The 20,132-nt window shown below is 42.3% G+C and overlaps 1 protein-coding gene across 1 annotated transcript in view; it reads right to left on the bottom strand.

Annotated features, from left to right (window-relative positions):
* The window catches only part of ME3 (malic enzyme 3), a 118,402-nt gene that overhangs the window by 36,656 nt on the left and 61,614 nt on the right, over window positions 1–20,132 (bottom strand). Inside the window, exons 2-3 of the mRNA XM_058862278.1 lie at window positions 16,836–16,969; window positions 15,363–15,512 (exon numbers count right to left, since the gene is read on the bottom strand). Of these exons, the coding sequence (XP_058718261.1) occupies window positions 15,363–15,512; window positions 16,836–16,969 (284 nt within the window). The remainder of the gene's footprint in view (window positions 1–15,362; window positions 15,513–16,835; window positions 16,970–20,132) is intronic.

The raw sequence follows: 20,132 nt of genomic DNA, 5'->3' as shown, positions 1-20,132 counted from the left end.
TATGAGTGATGGATAATCAAACATAATTGGGCTACTCACTCTGGCAAGGGCTTATCTCACATGACTCTTCTAGGGGACAGATATCTTCCCACAGTCAGCTGTGGGATTCCTAATGAAAATGCCCTTTACTTTGAAAAGAAGAAAAATAAAAGTGCTGACTTCAACACTGATCAAGTCACAATCACACAGACAGATCAGAAAGGCAAAAAAGGAAAATAACATTTCATTTATTCAGTGTAATTCTTTAACACTGTGCCAATAACCAATGAACTAATCACATACACATGGCTTGCCTCAAAGACACTATTCACAGACGTCAATCTTCATAAAAAGGGAGTACTGTATTGCTGCCATCTATGTTTAGAAAGCAGTTATTAACTGGGAATTAAAAGTGCAAATTAGTAACATCACTGCATATATTTCAGGTTGTGATATGCTTTTAGGAAGAACGCTATTGTTTGAAGGTAACATTTTCCATACATAATGAAGACACCTATTAAGTGTCTAGCCGTGTGCCTCATACATTCATATCTCTTCAGTACTGAGGGGAGTCCACCAGCCATTTAACCTTTGAAAAACATCCTGAGCTCACAGCAGAAGCTGAAACCCAACTGTCTACCCACTGCTGGTTGTGCAGCTCAATGGAACTGAGAGTTGCTTCATATAAAAGTGGAGAAGGCAGCTGCCCCTTGATTCTGACCCTTGAATCGGGAAGGCAGTGGGCTGGTCTTCAATCCCTGCTCGGGATTTGCCAGTAGAGAGAGCTCAGCTTGGGTCTTCCAAGATCTGATGACTAGCCTCACTATACTCCTTGTGAGAGCAGGAATCTCACAGTTGTCATCAGATTGGCTTGGCTTAGATAGTCTGGTTGGTGACTGAGAACCAAGCATGGAGAGACAGCCCTCTCAGAATTTGTGTTCCCTTCTTTAATATTATGTATTTGATGCTAATTTCTCCTTACTTCACTTCAGGCAAAATCAGATGGCTTATTTTAGACTAACACCCTAATGGCACTACCAGCTTTGCAAGGGAAACCATCAGGAGAGGCAGAAATGGTGATCCATGTGGGGAAAGTGACCTCTCAGTGACACAACCACATCAGGAAGCAGACATGTATCTAAGCAAGACTTGTATGTCACTAATGCTGAATCTGAGAGCCAAGGGCCCAGGTTGAATAAAACACCTAATTTTCCAGTGCCTTTAGGCAACCAGCTGAAGCAAGTTCCTGAATCTTGCTGAGGCTCTGTGGTCTCCCATTAGGTGTTCAAGCATTCAGAAGGGGATCCTTTTAGTAGTGAGCTGGAAATCCCTTCGCACATGGAATATGCAATGACCAATTCTGACAGGCAGTTGAGCAAATTCATGGTAGTTTTGAGATTTTGAGATAACAAAGGGAAACAGACACATTTAGAGTCAGGGGTCACAGGTATGTCCTCGTTTTGTGGTCTCCCTCCTGACAACAACTTAGCCACAGAGACGAGCTGGCCAATTAGTTAAATAAACATGCCCCAAAATGGCAGAGGGTTTATCTGTCCAAAAATCCCTTCTGCAAGGCAGAAGGAACAAACAAGCTCCACAAAATGAACTCAGCAAAAGTCTTGCTGATGAGAGAATAGGGAAGAGTAGCAGCCAGGTTTGTCTCAAGGACACACAAACACTCTGAGGGTGGTGTGGCACTTGAACAGGTCACCCAGAGAAACTGTGTGTGCTCCTTCCCTGGAGATATTCAAGGCCAGGTTGGATGGCCTCAGGCAAGATGGTCTGGTAGAACATGTCCCTGTCCATGGCAAGGGGGTGTACTACATAATCTCCCATCCTTTCCAACACAAACCAATCACAACTATGATTCCATGATTATAGGAGGGGTAACAGGAACAAAAGCTTATTTGAGTCTTTGAGAACAGAAAGCTAGAGCTCTGAATATTAAGAGGAACAGAATGGCCTATGTGGACCAGTAGTAAATAAAAAAACATCCAAGTGGCAACAAAAGAAATTAACTTGATTTACAGCTTGAAAAGATGTAGCCTAAGCCTTCTGAAGGAGAAATGAAACCTCATCAACCTTTATCACCTTTATTCTGCCTTTATCATCATGTCTGCTCCAACACCCTTGGTATTACAGTTGATAAATTGCTTCAGAGAAACAAATGATGCAGCTTTCTTTTAATCTCCTTGGCACTCAATAACAAGGATTCAATTAAAATGTAAAGCTAAAAATGTAAGCAATTTTGATCAAGTCATGTAACACAGGCATTGTGTGGGGCAGAGACACAATGTTTTTCCAGACCAGAAAACTCACCTGTTCCCAAGAACCTGCCATTCTGCATGGGTTCAGTCATGCATGGGGACAAAACTACACAAACTAGAGCTTAGTAAAAATTAATTGCCTCAGCAATTTCAACCCAGAAAGTAGATGCTGTACCATTATTCCTGGTTAAATAGTAACCTTCAGAGAGCTGTTAGCTTTGTGGGGGTAATTAAAAGTGGGGAGTGCTTCAACCTGCATTCATTAGGGTATCAGAGCTGCAGTCTCATATTCAGTCCATTAATGTCACAGGTTTCACTACAGCTGCTATTAGTTAAGGTGGAAGTCAGACTAGATTTTATTGTGCCACTGAGCACATCTGTAAGAGTCCAGGAAACTTCAAGGAGAGTTACAGCTTCTTAATTTGTCACCGAGGCAGTATTTCTGTCTGGACGTCAGCAAGTCCAGTCAAACTGCCTGAACTGGACTGCAAGATCCAGCAAACTGCAGGTCACTGCAAAATCCATCAAAGGGCTTGAGTATATTCACCCACAGGATCTTTTGTAATCCCTAAGCCAGGGACATTATCTTTTCTTTTCTGATTTTATCCTGACTGAGCTCACAGCAGTACTCCAGGACTTATAAAGATACACTGTACCATGTGATTCATAAGAAGAATCCTGCTCTAACCCCCAGTACTGGTTAGATCTTGGACTCCTGATGGCATTCTGCTGTCCCTTAACAATCCCTTAACTACTGTATGATATGATATGATATGATATGATATATACATTATAGAAAAAGTTCAGAGACAAAGAAAATATGGCATATTTGATGGCCAGAGAAAGTGATACTAGATACTGCTGATGGCTTTTTGGAATAACATTAATGTTTTTTACAAGGACAGGTAATGATAGGATAAGGGATAACAGCGCTTTCAAACTGAAAGAGGGCAGGTTTAGATCAGATACTAGAAATAAATTCTTTTCTGTGAGGATAGTGAGGCACTTGCAACATGTTGCTCAGAGAGTTTGGGGACTTGTTGGATGGGGCTTTGAGCAATCTGACCTAGTGGAAGGTGTCCCTGCCCATGCCACGGAGGTTGAAACTAGATCTTCTTTAAGGTCTCTTCTAAACCAAACTATTTCATAATTCCATGATTCTTTTAGTTATTTGGGAAGGAATTCTTTTTAGCATGTCTCAGATACTAGAAAAAAGAAATGTGCTTTAATCCTTTAATTCAATACCAAGTTACTTCTTTAAAAGGGCTAAGTAGTATTCCCCTTTCTGACAGTCCTGGTTAGTAATGCTGACTTGTGAACTATTTCCCATTAGAAAAAAGACTGAAGCCAGCAGTGCTATCTCTAAAGCTATTGTTTGTTTACAGAGAATGTTCATTCCCTAAAGCACAGAGGGGAGTGAAAAACATTATCCAATCTTTCCTCACAGCTCTAAATCTCTCCTCACTTCCCTCTTACCCAGAAGTCTCTCTCTCCCTCTTCTAATGGCTTTCCCTTGGCACTTACTAACGCTCCTGTGGTTATGTTTGCAACCTCCTGGTGTAGTCTTGCCCCACTGCTGCCCCTGACGTGAAATCAAACAGAAATCCACTGCAATCAAATGCAATCAATGCCTTTGCTTCATCAAGCTCCATGTAAAACCATGTAAAAGCCACTACTGTGCTCTTCTTCCAATCTTGTTCTGTGCTGTGGGTTTGGGCAGCATTCCTGACTTCAATTACCTGTTTACATCTATAAAATTAATGGCCTCTTTACACTTACCATATATGAGTAGCAGTCAGCAATTATACTCACCAGCAGTCACACCACACTGGTCAAAACCCACAAAAGAGCAGAGCAAATGATGGCACTGGATCACTGATACATATACTAGCATGAAGCAAAAGAACATCACTATTTGATTTGCATGAACTTCCCTTACTAGCTGAAATTGAAAATGATTGCATTTTTAGAATCTGTGGAGGAAAAGAGATACCACCAGAAGGACCTCAAAAGCTCCTAAGTTGACAGAAGTTGAAAAACGCAAGCAATTCACTCAACTATTGCAGCATCATCCTTCCCCTCGCTCACTCCTCCAGAGGACTTCTCTCCGAAGAATAAGATACTTGCTCAGTAAGGGAGGAATGTAACAATGTTATCCAATATTTACTGGCACTACAATGGTCAAGCCTGACCTGACCTTGCTCAGAGTTTGGTATACAGTGGGAAGAACACAAAAAACCTCAGCTGCAAGTTCCACATGCTTTCTGCACAGAGATCAGTCCATCAGCCTTCTTTATTCAGAAAAGAGGTGTCTTCTTTAATGGGCTACCAGGCTTTGCCTTATAAAAGTGCTTGTTTGGAGAAGAGGAACTGATGGAGGGAAGTAGGTTAAAATGGTAGCTAAGTTACTTCTCAGCCAGCCAAGGAAGGGTCCTTCCAAGGAGTCTGTCTCCTTTGTGTGTGCTGCCATACCAGTTCAGTGAACTGCAAGACTAAAGGTAACAAAACTCAGGCTTTGTTTAATTTTCTTTGCACTTATTAACTTCTAGTCTGGGTGCTATGAGGGGAACTTGCTCCACAAGCAAGGAGACGATAGAAACTACCATGTAAGTTAACATTAAGAAAATGCACATATTCCCAATACTTGTATCAGACAAGCAGGCGTCATGAGTAAGTGTTTTTATCTGGATAGGAATGGCTCATTCTTGGAATATTAATAAAGGTTAAGTGTCTCCACTTATAACCTGAAGGTGATGAAATTCTACTCACATAAAAGTCCTTGAGCATTTTAACTTAATTTGGCCTGGACTTCCCTTAGAAGACATAGGAAGTCCATGGGAAATCATTGCTTAAAAAAGCAACAAACAAAAGAGATGAGTCAGATCTTTGCCAGCATCCCAGCCTGCACCAGGCTGCCGTTGGACAGCCATAAAAAAGCTGTAAGACAGCAGCCAGAAACCTACAGTGAGTTATAAGGTTGAACAGAAAACAGTTCTGACAGGCATGGCACAAGCTGACCTTCTGCAGTGATCACAGCCATTCCTTACACAAAGGTGTGATGCTCTCTGAAAACCTAGTGCAGGACTGTCTCAGAGTAACACTGAAATCCACATGTCAAAATTATTTTCACACTCAGGAAATGAAAAACCAAGTTGGCTTGTCAGGGTGGAAGGACGCTGACTGCCTGCTGCATGCTGCTCTGTGCTCTTTGCAGTCTGGCTGAATTATGCCCCCAGCCCAGCTGACTGGTAGGTTTTTTGGCTGCCCAAGGTTGCAGAAGGGACACACGTGAAGGAGGGACCAGCTGATGGACTTGGCTTTTGTTGTGTACTAACCACAGAAAACTCACTGCTGTGCCAGAGGAACTGGCTGGAGGAGCCACTCTGGATTTAAGGCCAGTCTGTGCTAGAGATGAAATAAAACGTGGTTACAGTAAGGGCCTACATTTGGTTTTATTTATTTTCACTTTCAAAACTCATGTTAAAAATTGACAGGTTGAGCAATATGAGCCTTTAGGGACATTTCCACCAGCTGCACCCCCACTGTTGACTTTTTTTGGTTCTGGTCTCTGCCAGAACAGGACAAAAGGCTTCAGAACAACAAAATAAACTTTGAAATTGCTTGGCTGTTTTAGGGAGCTTGAGATTACAAATGCCTGTGGGCTACAGACTTTGGAGAGAAAGTATGTGCTAGCATGAACTGATTTGTCTAAATACAGTACAATTAATCATCAGATTGGACAAAATCTCTGTGATGATTCATCAGCTAATTTTTTTTCAGATTTGTTTATAATAAAGGCCAAGAAATTTTCATTGTTTTAGGTAATTTTCTTTGTAAACTGTAGGCTGCTGACCAGTACCCTGAGGTAAGAATGAAAAAATAAAAGAAAGCAAGTACAATCAACTATTAGTGAAATCTATAGAGAGACTTAAAGGCAATACATGTATAATTTAAATACAGTAAGAGATTTAATTTCAAATGATCTGCAACAGGAATAACTTCATTACTACTATAAATGTCCTTAACATTGTCATCATATATTTTAGGTAGGAAACCCAAAATTCAGTGTCAAAGCCAGAAGATGCAGGCTCCAAGGTACAATAATGAAAGATTCAGTATCCACACAACACCCCTAAACCCACACTGGGAAATCTCCATGATCCCAAGGGACTGAAAGGTACTAAGCTGTAGGAAACTGCCAAAGATCAGGAACAGAGAGATTTAAGTGAGCACATATGAGTGCAAGCTGTAGCTCTCCCCATGCTTTGGCATAGTCCAACCCCTGCCACATCAGGAAGGTGCAGACCACAGCCTAAAGCAAACCTTTTGGATCCATCTCCTATCTGCCAAATTATTAACACCCACCATTATTTTTAGCAGCTTTGTTTTTCTTCTTCCCCAGGAAAAGGGCAATTATACTGTGTCTTCTCTTACCTGCTAGCTCATTTCAACAAATTTATCAGAAAGGCAAAGGTCTCAAAGATGTTTGTTCCCATACCCTTTTATGAAAATTACTGTTGAGATAAAGGGGTTCATGTCCTCACCACTCTGGGGAGGGGAACATAGACCTTACTCAGACTATTATTCTGACAGCTGCCCAAAAACACAGTTTGCAGCTGCCCACAACATGTGCTGTTTCCCAGCAGTGCATGTAGTACTTTAGTACCTGCTCAGCCCTTGCTAGCAAAGCCTTAAAGCTTTCCTGGGCTGCATGAATAAGCAGAAGCAGAAGGCAGAGAAATGGAGGAAAAAAGGTGACTGTAGAGGAAACCAAATGAAAAACCAGAATGGTTATGGGCAGGATAAAAAAGGCACAAATAGAAAATCAAGGGAACAGCAAGCAGAGCACTGAAAACTGTGCTCACTGCTCCCTGAGGAAGAGGTGAGGGAAGGGGAGGAGCACAAGCTGGTGTAGGTGGCTATGCTGAAGCACAGGTGGACACGAAAAAAAGATGAAGGGGATGTGGAAAGGAACATAAGGTTTCACAGATACAAAATGTTAGGGGACAGTCTACAGAACGCAGGAGGAATCCCAGATTTATTTGTTCTGCTAGTCAGGCATCAGCCTAAAGAATAAATATCCTTTCTTTATCTCCAGGGGGAAGTTGATGGAGGAAGACCAACTCAGTACATATTGTTACTGGTCATTATGCAGCAATGTGAAAAGGCAGAGGGTTGGAATCAGGTCCCCAGTGGATCTCTGATATCCACATTCTAGGATTAAGGCAAGAGGCAAATAAACCCATGTTGCTCTTGGCTTGTCAAGAGCTGCTTTTCCTATTGTATTCTCAGGACTGGATTCTCTGGTTGAACCAGAGAATTGCCATAGCATAAATGGCATAATTCAACGATTAAATCCTCCTTGTATTTTAAAACTTGACAACCCCAAATTTCCCAGTATTCTTTCCAGTAGTAGTGTTTCAATACTGTTTAGGAGGACCTCCAAGAAGGTCTGTCTCTGGATCATGCTGCTGGAGCCAAGGACTGGGTAAGAGCAGGTCTGCAGTATGGTATCTGACTCTGGCTTATCCCAGATCTCCCTTCTTGCTAATGTGCAGGAGGGAGAGGGAAAGACCAGAGTGCCTTCTGTCTCCCACAAATAAATTTACAGATGCAGTTGGGTAAAGACCAGGCATTGAGGTAAGACATAAGTTTCCACCATCCAGGGATTTCAACCAACCAGCAAGTGTCAGCATTTCCCAAATTCAGTAACCTTTGTTGCATTTAAGCTCATTATGCTCAAGGGGCTTGATATTCTTTGTTCAAAAACAATTTTAAGTGTAGGAAAATTTGACTTGGCCCTGATTTTCCTCTGCATTTTTGGAGGTTCAGTTCTGCACCTGACTGTGTGCTGGATCCTGGAAGTATCTTAGTAACTGGAAAATTACAGGATTACAAAGAAAAACACACTGAGATGGTCAATCAGTGCTGTTGCTCAGTTGATTTTGACCAAGGAGCTCTTATCTGCTTCACTGCTAAGCACACAATGTATTCTGTTTTACTTGATAGTGCAGAGGTTAAGGTGGGATCAAAAACCCCTGGGAAGTTAAATTAAGTCCTACCCTGATTATATTTCCTTCCTGTGCTGTGCAAATTCTTCCAGGACCCACACCTTCCCTTTTAAAGTACACTGCAGGGAGCCCCAAGAATGAACACAGAATTAGGACAAAGTTTGACAAAGGAAAGAAAGACTATTTTCACAATACTAGAGAAATCAGCTTCCAGATAAATGAAATATGATTTGGTATACTTTTAGTGAATCCACCTATTAAAAAAAAATCTAACTTCTGCTATAAATTGCAGCAAATACAGAAAATAGCAGCAGCTTTTATATGAATTCTTCCATAACTAGGTCGTAGAATCATAGCATCACAGAACTGTTTGGTCTGAAGGGGACCTTAAAGATAATCTTACCATGGAAAACCTCTTGCCATGGGCAGGGACACCTTTCCCTATACCAGGCTGCTCAGAGCCTCATCCAATCTGGACTTGAATGCTTCCAGAGATGGGGTATCCACAGCTTCGCCTGGCAACCTATGCCAGTGCCTCATCACCCCCACAGTAAAATACTTCCATCTAATCTCAACCTACCTTCTTTCAGATTAAAACCACTGCTCCTTACCCTATTACCACATGCCTCCATGCAAGCGCCTCTCCAGCTTTCCTGGTACTGCAGGTGCTATAAGGCATCCCTCCCTGGAACCTTCCCTTCTCCAGGCTGAGCAGCCCCAGCTCTCACAGCTTGTCTTTACAGGAGAGGGTCTCCAGCCATCTGAGTGTCTCAGTGGCCTTCTCTGAACTCTCTACAACAGGTTCTTGTCCTTCTTGTGTTGGGGGCCCAGAGCCAGGCACAGGCCTCCAGGTGGGTCTCACCAGAGCAGAGCAGGTAGAGGGGATAATCACTTCTCTTGCCCTACTGGCCACTCTGCTTTGGATGCAGCCCAGGATATGGTTGGCTTTCTATGGCTGTTCCCCAGCCCAATGGATACTGCTGTCCAAGGTTTTCATGACAGTCAGCATCATTTCCCCTCAAATTTACATCCTGGTATTCATTATTCTAAATAATTCTTCTCCCTCCTCCCTGTCTCTGGCATTTTTTGTTTGAGGTGGAGTTGTTACTTGTGTCAGCAGCATAGATTTATGCCAGATCAAAGGAGAACACATTCTGTTGTATTTCCTTCACCAGGTCAACCTCTTTCTTTTGGACAACTCCACCTCTTCCTTTGAGATCCTCCTGGTAAATCAGGGAATTTCAACAGACTTAAATCACCTCTGACAGGAGCAGAAAGCATGACCTTCATAAATTAACATGAGATTTTCTGTTAACTTCTGTGGGCCTGACATTTTAATTCATGCCCATAAAAGTTTCTCATGGTTGTTAGAGCCAGTGCATACACATTTTTCTTAGGAAATGCAAGGAAGAGAGAGAAAGTCTAGAGATACAGAACAAGGAGCACTGACTGTTTTCTAATGAAAACACAGAGCTAAGCCCTTTTTCACTCCCTTTTTCACTCACTGCAATGCAGAAACTGTGTTATAGCCTCAGACCAACACTGTTCCATTCCCCAGCCCGCATGGATCTGAGCAGGACCAATACACCAGCTCTTCTATCAGAAGTTCTCAGAGTTGAGAAGAACTCAGAAGTTCCAAACAGCCATTTTCAGCAGCCTTGGGCTCCCTCTGCATGAACTACTTTCTCCTCACCTATTCCAATTGTGGTTTTCACCCCCTCATTCAATAACCTTGTCCCTGCATGTGCCCTGACAGCCTCTTCAGGGCTTCCTGACTACACATGGTCTCTGTGAGACTTTCCATGGACATTCCCTCCCCTTCAGTCAGTTTGCATGTCTGGGCCAATGTTACCTAAACACATTGTTAAACACATTCCTCTTCTCATGCACTGACTTCAGCTGCCTCTGGAAGTAGGCTGAACTAGGCTGATGGCACCAAGAGAAGTTACAACGACTGGAGTTTTTACAAGTAGAGATTATCTAAAGGGGTTTCAAAACAAACTTTCAGGAGGACAAAAATACAAAAATCCAAACCCCAGTCTTCCCACTCACTTCTGATCTCCAATGTTTTATAGAAGAGGGAATGGAGACAATTCTGTGGTTAGGAACAAGTTTATAGGATTTACATTTTTGCTCTAATTCCATTTGGTTTGGTCTTCAAGTGTCCAGAAATGACAGGTAACTTTCCCTTCTACTGCTCAGACAGCACAAAAAAAGGTCACTCATCAGAACCAGACCTGCTGACAAGACAATTCTGCAGACTGACTGATGTTTCATTTACTCATTTTTCATCAGAGACACAGATCATTATTCTGTCAGACTTAATTTTCACACCATCTGCATCCTGTTAGCTTTCTCCAGGTTCAGCCTAATCCCAAAATGTTTTGCATTGTTCTGCAAGCAGTTCTCAAGGATATTTACATTGTAGGAAAAAAAAGAAGTGAACTTAGGCAAGTTTTTTCTGTCCCCATAACCCTTCTCCAATGGTGATATAACCACCTTTTCCAGTTGTATTCTCAGAGGATGCCAAAAGCTTTTGAGAAGCAGCTGACAACTTTATACTATTAAATACCACTATGTTTATGAATTAACTAGTCTTGAGAGACTGTGGTCTTATGCCACTGCAATAAACTATCCATCATTATCACAGAAGAAATAAAACCCTGATTCCATGCCCTAAGTTTCCTCTTTACTATCTCTTTGTGAAGACGTATAGTCCCTTTCAAAGATACTGCCACAATTAAAAGAGATCCTCGGACTTAAAACATACCTTTTAAATAGCACTGCACGTGTTCAGTCCTGTGCTCCATAAGTACCCCCATGGTACTCACTAAGTGCATTCTACATTAAAAAAAAAAAAGAGCAAAAAAGGAAAAATAAAAAATCAAGATACTACTACACTCTTGTTTTTGGTAGAGACTTTGTATCCTTACTCTAAAGCAAAAAGGATTCTCAACCACAGTTTGAAGGCTTACAGTGGTAGTAGAAGCATTTCCTAAGGAAATGGTGACTGTCTGTTAATGGGATCAAAGAACGAAGATTCCTCCTTCCTTCCTTCATTTAGTGTCTCAAAGTTTCAAGCCCTGCTCTGTTACATTTCATTCTTTACTTCTGATAAACTTCCAATTAGGATAAGGAGTTCCTGGGCTTTGAAAAGCAAACACTTCCAAGGCCCATATTCCTTACTACCTAGGATAGGTAAGCCAGTTTTGTTATCACTGCTGCTGAACATAAGCAAACCTGGCCCCCCATGCCTTGAGCAGCTTGCTTCTGCTTCACCACATCAGCACAGCTCCTGTCCAGGTAAACTGGCTATTTGGATTACTGCCAGTCTGGCCCAAAAAGGACTTGGATCTGCCCAGATTTATTCTTGAACCATCACTACACGGCAGCACGGACATCTGTGGAGGCACAGGGGTGGTGGGAGGGAGGAGTTGAAAGGATGCCAGGGATGGATTGCAGGAGACAGACTGCAAAGCTGCACGTGTACAGACATTGGATCTGAAGCTGTACAACTCTGCAAGAAATCTCCCTTAAGTCTGGATCACCCTTGATCATCATACACTGCAACAGATATATTCTTTAGATGAAACAGGTCTTGTCACCTTGGGACTCTATTTTCAGTCAAATCCTTTGTGGATACATCTGGGTCCCCTCACCACCATTACAGAACTTGTGAGTCAAAGAGACCAATGGATTTTCATAACAAAACTGCAACTGCAAGACGCAAAATGAGGAGGAGCATAACCTGAGAAGTGCCCAAGAAGTGAGCATGTTTGCCTGTCCTAGTCCTATACTCCTCCTGTTACTGGCCACAGCTGCAGGCAGGACCTGTGCATAGAAGACTTCTCTTTGGATGTGTTACTCTTCATTTGTGCTTATTTAACATGTTTTGATCACAGAAGAGAGATTTTAACAGGGCCCTTAATCATTACTGCAAAAGAGGTGCTACTGTTTAGTACTTTAACCTGTACTTACAAATCGCATAATAATTTATATTTCTTATTTCAAAAATTCAAAATACAAAATCAAGCTGTACTTTAGCCTGAAGGTTATAATGCTTATTACATGGCTTTAAATAAACAAATATTGTTAAATCACCAGGGAGCTGGCTGGAAAACAAGATAGGAAAAATGTATTAAACACAGACACCTTCCAGCAAAAACTTCACAGCTCTTAGGCAACAGTGCCTGGATGTATTTTTTATAAATTTTATGGTTCCACCTCCATTTCAGTAATTCTAAATCTCTGAGGCTTAATCACATAGGAAGAAGTCTGAGGTCAATGGAAAAAAAGAAATCCTGTCTGAAGAATTTTAAGCAACTAGTACAGAAAGGCAGTAGGAGTTTGGGGAAGGCAGAGAACCTGCTGGGGCATCAGGAGCTATGCCTGGCCCGCCAGAAGAAGTGGGGAAACTGTGGGCATCATAGATAAGCATGAGAAGAGTTGAATGCTTGCAAGTGTTTTTGTTCCTAGTAGCTCTTTTCTACTGTTAAATATAGAAAGCCTGTTCATTTAGACTGTTAGCTGGATAGCTTTTTGAAAGAGAAGAACACCAGGTGTCTTTATCTGCTCCATTTGGAGCAGATAAATCTGCTAGCAGGGAGTATGCTGGAGCCCTGACCTGGAAGGAGAACTCTGTCCATTGGCCCCATAAAAGTGCAGGTTAGAGATGTTTACCCTTTAAAGGTTTGCATATAAAGACTAAGAAAGCGAAAAAGAAGGATTGATTACTGCAATTACAACAACAGTATCTGACAAACAAAACCTGCAGCCATGTAAACATAGAAAAATGTGCTCTGAGAAATGATTCTGAGAGGAGCCCTTCTGGATATCCCAGGACTGTTTTTAGATGCTGGTGTACAAGAGCTGCTTTGTAAGCAAGTTAAAGTGCACTGTAATCTTTCCAGGCTCAACCTTCAAGCTGCACTAGTTGCAACCTTCAAGCTAAGCACTAATGGGCTGAGAAAGATCCTAGCATAGGTAAAAAGCTAATTGTGTCTAAAGGTTGCTGCCACTGTGGCCACAGATAGACAGCACAACAAGCTGTGTTTTTGCACATCCATCCACGTTGGAGCACAATGTGGGGTTTTAAAATGGAGATTTTAGCAGAAGTATTGGCATCCTACCTGGAATTATGTGTCTTTCAGGCCAACTCCTAATGTATGTAATATGCTCCAGCACAGAAAATATATACTCCAAGACACTTAGAGTCAGATTGAAAAAAAAATAGCATGTACATAGACTTCCCATTTTAATCTCATCACTTTACATGATACAAGAGCTCTTTTCTTTTCACAACAAAAACATTCTTCTGCTAAAACAACCTTGATTACAACCAAATCTGAAGCTAGGCCGAAATTCATTCTGTATCTTCAGGGAAACAAACTCCTCATCCCAGGAAACCAAATGTACCAAGGACATGGTCATTTGCTCTTTCCTGAAGAAGCCATGGGCTGGAGTCCAGAAAAGACGCAGCCCAAATTTAGCAGCAAAACTGCTGGACCATGAGAACAGACATTCCTATCACACTGGTAAAATAATGTGGATTTAAAACATGAGAAAGACATGAGCTACAGGAAGGGGAATTCTCCAACAGAAACAACTGCAGAAAGAGTTCAGTATGTGGACAGATATCCCTGCTTTCCTGAAGATAACAGTGGATGGAAAATAAAAGAAGCAAAGCTCTCCAATATTATTTTAACTTATTGCAAGATAAAGGCAGCCGGAATGCAAAGATGACACAGTGGGTATACAGCAAGAATTGCTGCAGGAATATTGATTAGCTGAGAATCAGCAGTTGCTGCATTAATATTGATTAGCTGAGAACCAGCAGTGTGCTCTTCTCTGCCTGACAGTGCTCACAGTTCAACACCTGGAGACACAATCTGGGCTCTATTATCTCTGCTCCCTTTTATTCATGCCCAGAAGTTAGTGTCCTCCCTATACAAAGTGCAGATCCTTCTCTTGTTTCCTCATACACACTGAGGAGGAGGAGGGGATAAGATCAAGGCTTGGAGAGACGAATGACTTCACCACAGCCCAGCAGATCCACTAGTTGCACATCAAGGCACAGAACACAATTACCTGGCACAGACACAAGCCTGTGCAAGAGCAATCCTGAGGAGCAGCTCATGTGAAGGAATTCATTGGCTTTATTAGGAATTTTCACGACAAGCAGGAAGCAAACATGTTTGCCAATATAATCTTATAGATAAAATGTTATTAATTATCTTGTCTACACAGCCCTTATGTCTTTGAGGTATGCCTTAGGGACTCCCTGTGACCTAGACTCAGTAGAACTTACCTCAGCTGCCCCATCGGTGGCACTAGTCTCAGCTGAAACTGCAGTCAAACCTCATGCTTGTGAAATCCCTTGAAAATAATATTATTCCATTCCTTTACTTTGCAAATTTATATAGCAAAAGTTTAAATGTTCATCTGACTACTGGTACATTTCAAGGACAAAAAAAACTAAAAGCCTGCAAAGAAAACTGAACCACACCATTGAATTTTCAGGCTAAGTTAAAATGCACTTCAGAAAGCTAACAAGGGATTTATCAAAGCATTAATCATTAAAAAGAATTATGCAGAATGGGGTCTTCCAACATGGTACAGAGTGTTTAATGTTGCATGAATTTATACAGTGACTGTTCTGAGCAGAGAGGGAGGCACTGATGCAGAGCATCATCTATGAAGATGATTCTAGTGGGGTAGTTTATGGAAGTGCATACAAAAGTTCAAAATCAGCACAATGTATCCAAAACCCAACAATTACGCAAAACAGCATTGCAGAGGGCACTCAGTGCTCCTGAGGCAGCAGATGGGGAGGGGTGCAGCCCTAAGTTCAGCAAGCTGTTTGGGGACTGTACAGCACTGTTCGAGAACAAAACCACTCTGTTCACTGTTTTTAGGAAGAAGTCAGAGCTATTCTCGACTCCCCAACTCATCATCAAGTGTACACACACGAAGCTGCTTGCTGGTTCATTTTTTGATGAGGGACTGAGTTTTAGATGTTTTGGGCCACCCACATAAAGATGGTGTCAATACAAAAGAAACATTCACATGAAACTGAAAATAATTCAAACACAGTCTCTTCACTCACCGTGGTTTCCTGAAAGCCAAACCATATTGCTGACAAGCCAGGCCAACTGTTGGGGTGTAAACTATGGGCATGAATTTCTCAATATCAGAGGTCAGCACTCGGTAAAAAAGCTTCTCATTTCTGTCTTGCAATGTCATAAGAACAATATACCTTTAAAGCAATAAAAAAACAGTTTTATAGTTACATATCAGTATTTATGGTAGTTCATAGTTTCACAAAAAGCAGTCATTGACTTACTCAGTATGCACTCAGTTCTCCCAAGCCGTGACACTCCTTTCATCATGAGTAGGTACTTAGAGCAAAATCTCCCAGAGGGCCTGGCCAGCTCCACCATCCTCAGTGACAGCTCACAAAGACTCAGTGACTCCAGGGCTGGACGTCACAAGCATGCACAATCTTAGAATTTTGAAATTTGCATCAAAAGGCATCACACACAGCTATCAATATATAATTTTCAAGATTTGTGACACAGAAAGGCCAGTGCAATTGGTCTACAGGGTAAGAGTCCTGCTGCCTCATATCAACAGCAACTGAAAGAGATGGAGATGCAAACCCTGCTGTCCATCACAGCAGGAATCAAACAGCATCTTCCATTAGTAACCCTGATGAACAATACCGGATGCAATGAAAACTCAGAAAGATTAGCTGATACGATATTGCTTCTGTTTTCTTTCTACTTTTTCCTACATTCTGACAGGTTTTTTTCCGTTCTTCTATTCAGTGTTTTAGTGAATGTATTCGGGAGCATACAGATAGGTACATGAACTACATGAATTCACTCTATTTTCAGTGCTCTGCTTTTTTCTCGTACCCAAAGTATACCAGAACTCTCCAGTAATGTAGTGGTAGAAAAAAGTAAAATCAGTGGATCTGCTGGACCAGGTCCAGAGGAGGGTCATGAAGATGATCAGAGGGCCAGAGCACCTCTCTCCTATGAAGACAGACTGGGAGAATTGGCCTTGTTCAGCCTGGAGAAGGGAAGGTGCTGGGGACATTTTCTAGCAACTTCCAGTACCCAAACAGGGCCTAAATAAAACCTGGAGAAAGACTTTTTACAAGGGCATGTATTGATAGGACAAGAGGGAATGGCTTCAAACTGAAAGAGGGTAGGTTTAGATTAGAAATTAGGAAGAAATTTGTGAGTGTGGTGAGGCAGTAGTACAGGTTGCCCAGAGAAGAAGCTGTGGATGTCCCGGACCTGGAAGTGTTCAAGAACGGGGCTTTGAGCAACCCAGTCAAGCGGAAGGTGTTCCTGCCCATGGCAGGGGGTTTGGAAGTAGATGATCTTTAAGGTCCCTTCAAATCCAAACTACTCTATGATTCTGCTGCTGGAGAATATGGACCGCTGGAAAAAAGTGATTCAGAGGGAAGGAACTGTGTACATTGAAGCAGAATCCACAATTTTTCCTTGAGGCTTTAAAGAACTGAAAGGTAAAGGGGGAAGGGAGAGGAAATAAAATGTTTTTGACATACTTGTCTAGATCATTAGACTTGTTTTCAAAGTTTTTCATCACACGAAGGACTTGAACATCTTGGCTCAGGAAGCAAGGAGGAAGGAGGCCATGAATTCCCAGCTGTAGCCTTTCTTTAAGTGTAAAAGCCATTCCCTGGGAAGAAAAAAAGGAAGGCACATTCAAATGTCATAATATGCACTAACAGCTAGGATATCCAAGAAAGCAAGCAACAGCATACAGCCCCTGTGGGCCTGGAAGCAGTCCTGCCCTGCAGGAAGTGTGGGGTCCAGACCACCCAGACCTGCAGCTTCTGTATTAGGTGTCCAACACCAGTAGTGCTTTAATGACTCACACCCTCTTGCCATCTGAATTTGGTTTATTTCTGTAGTGTCTCTGACTTCACAGTGTACATATACTTAGTGTTTCTTCCACTTCATACTCTTTTTATATTACCTCATTAGCTCATGCCTACTAGTTTCCATCGCCTTCCTGGAAGCACAGCGATCATACTCCTTTACAGATCACATAACACATGTAGAATCATGGAATCATTTAAGCTGGAAAAGACTTCCAAGATCATCAAGTCTAACTGTTAACCCAGCACTGCCAAGTCCACTAAATTGTGTCCATAAGCATGACATCTACATGGCTTCTAAATACTTTCAGGTATGGTGACTCCACTGCTTCCCTGGGTAGACTGTTCCAATGCTTGATGACACTTCACATGAAATCTTTCCAATATCCAATACAAACCCTTCTTGGTGCAACTTGAGACTGTCCCCTCTCATCCTATCTATCACATCTTATCCTATCCTATCACTGGGAGAAGGGACTGACCCCCACTTGGCTACAACCACCTTATAGTGGTTGTAGAGAGCAGAGGCCCCTGAGCCTCCTTTCTCTAGGATAAAGACCCCCAGCTTCCTCAATTGCTCCTCATCAGACTTGTGCTCCAGACACATGTCCAGCTCTGTTGCCCTTCTCTGGACACGCTCCAGCCCCTCAATGTCTTTGTTGCAGTGAGGGGCCCAGAACTGAACAGAGGACTCAAGACGTGACCTCACCAGTGCCCAGTACAGGGGGACAATCACTGCCTTGGTCCTGCTGGTCACACCATTGCTGATACAGGCCAGGATGTCATTGGTCTTGCACTACACTTTGTTGAACCAATTCGCCTTGGCCCATCAATCCAGCCAGTGCAGATCTCTCTTCAGAGCCTTCCTGCCTCCATTAGATCAACACTCCCACCCACCTTGGTGTCACCTGCAAACTTAATGAATTAAGTACACTTCACTCCCTTGTGTAGATCATTGATAAAGATGTTAAACAGGACTGGCCCCACTAGTGAGCCCTGGGGAACACCACTGCTGACCAGTCAGCAGCTGGATTTAACTCCTTTCACCACCACTCTGGGCTCAGCCATCCAGCCAGTTTTTCACCCAGCAAACAATACACCTGTCCAAGACATGAGCAGCCAGATTCTCCAGGAGAATGCTGTGGGAAACAGTGTCAAAGGCTTCACTAAAATCCAGGTAGACAACATCCACAGCTTTTAATTCATCCACTAACTGGGTCACTGTCATACAAGAAGATCAACTTGGTCAAGCAGGGCCTGCTTTTCACAAACACATGCTGCCTGGTTGTCCTGCACATGTTGCATGACAGCCCTCAAGATGACTCTGTCCATGTCCATGTCCTTCTCCAGCACCAAGGTCATGTTGACAGGTCTATAGTTCTCTGGATCATACTCACAGCCCTTCTTGTTGATGAGTTTCACATTTGCTAACCTTCAGATAGAGACTTCTTCAGATAGCAAAGATTTATATTTGGGTACTGCACAGTACACCCAACTCATCCACTTCAGTTACCTACTAGTTTATCACCAGACACAGTTTACTAATGGCATATTAGCGGTGTGGAAGACAGACAGGCCATGTAGGATGCTTTCTCAGTGCTAACCTTTTGTTTTAAATACAAGTAGCTCATAGAGTGCCACAAATCTTATTTTGTAACAACACTGTCCCATAGCTGGAGCTCAGCTGCTAGACTCTGTAGGATGACCCTGCTCTTACAGGACAAGGTCATGCTTCCTAGGCAGAAGCCTGAGCATGTCCTGCTCCTGTGCAGGGGCTAACACTCCAGACCACCAGCACTGCCTTGTGCTGGACTCAGCCTGGTAAACAGCAATGGTAAATTAATTCAACAGTCTTTAATTAATGGTATTTCTGCTATGCTGATAGCAGATTAGACAGCAGGACGTCAGAAAGCATTTTCAGGAGTGTCTGGGGAGCTTAAATCCTAATGAAAACTTCACCTGTAACTAACAAACTGAGTAACAGATATCTTGATGAACAGCTGGCAGTGAAACATTCAAAATCTGTAATTATTGAACTACATCTACTCAAGCACACAGACATGCTTGACAAAATATTAATGAGCAGCTTTATGGCTGCAGAGATGTTAAACTGCTGTTTTCTACCATGGATTTAACATTTCTCTATGACAAGTAACTGTTACCACTGCCAGAGGAAAAACTGGATACTGAGAAGGTATCTTGATGAACCTGGTTGTGGCAACCTTCCCTTCCCTCCTCTTGCTTGCTCCCATCCCTCCCATCCCAGTGGTTGTGCCAGTATGAGCACGTGTGCAGTCACATGGTTAATCATCAAGAGGAAGTACCTGGATTAAAAATAACTGCATCACTTGATCTCAGATAAGCTCCCCTGGCTGATGATACCACAGATGGCTCTACAGGCATTGGCAAACTTGAGAACAGCCATTGAGAACATATGGCTGTGGGAATGAACCGCTGGAAGAGCCACTCAAATGTAAGTGGTGCAGATGCTGGCAAAAATGTTTGTCAAACTATCAGCAATGCCAAGGAACCTGTGCCAAGACAGAGGGAAGGATCAAAACCAATTTTCCTGTTTGCCAGATCCATGCTCTGTATATACACACTGTGACTCTCCTTTCATTAGTAAAACGTGCACTAGTGCAAATTAAAAGAAAGAAAAAGTCTTCATATATTTTAGAAGCTATTCATCCTCCAGGATGGCTGAAAACAATCTTTATCTCACAAGCATTTTCACAGATTTTTTTTTCTGCTCTGAATCAAAATAGAGTAAAGTATTTTCAAAAATCTTTGCTCTAAGAGCATAGCAGAGAGAAACTGTTCTTCTTCCAGCCAGCAGATGAGGAATTAGCAGCTGCCTAGGAGGCATGAGGCCAGAATTTTGCTTCCAAACCCAGAAACAGCACAGAGGTCTCCATGGTTGTTGTTGAATGTTGTACCCAGGACATGCCTGTTTCTGCTGAA

Source organism: Poecile atricapillus, chromosome 1 (assembly GCF_030490865.1).
Source record: "Poecile atricapillus isolate bPoeAtr1 chromosome 1, bPoeAtr1.hap1, whole genome shotgun sequence".
In the NCBI taxonomy this organism is placed as follows: domain Eukaryota; kingdom Metazoa; phylum Chordata; class Aves; order Passeriformes; family Paridae; genus Poecile; species Poecile atricapillus.
The sequence above is the reverse complement of the archived record's forward strand: the minus strand, read 5'-3'. Positions and strand labels throughout refer to the sequence as shown.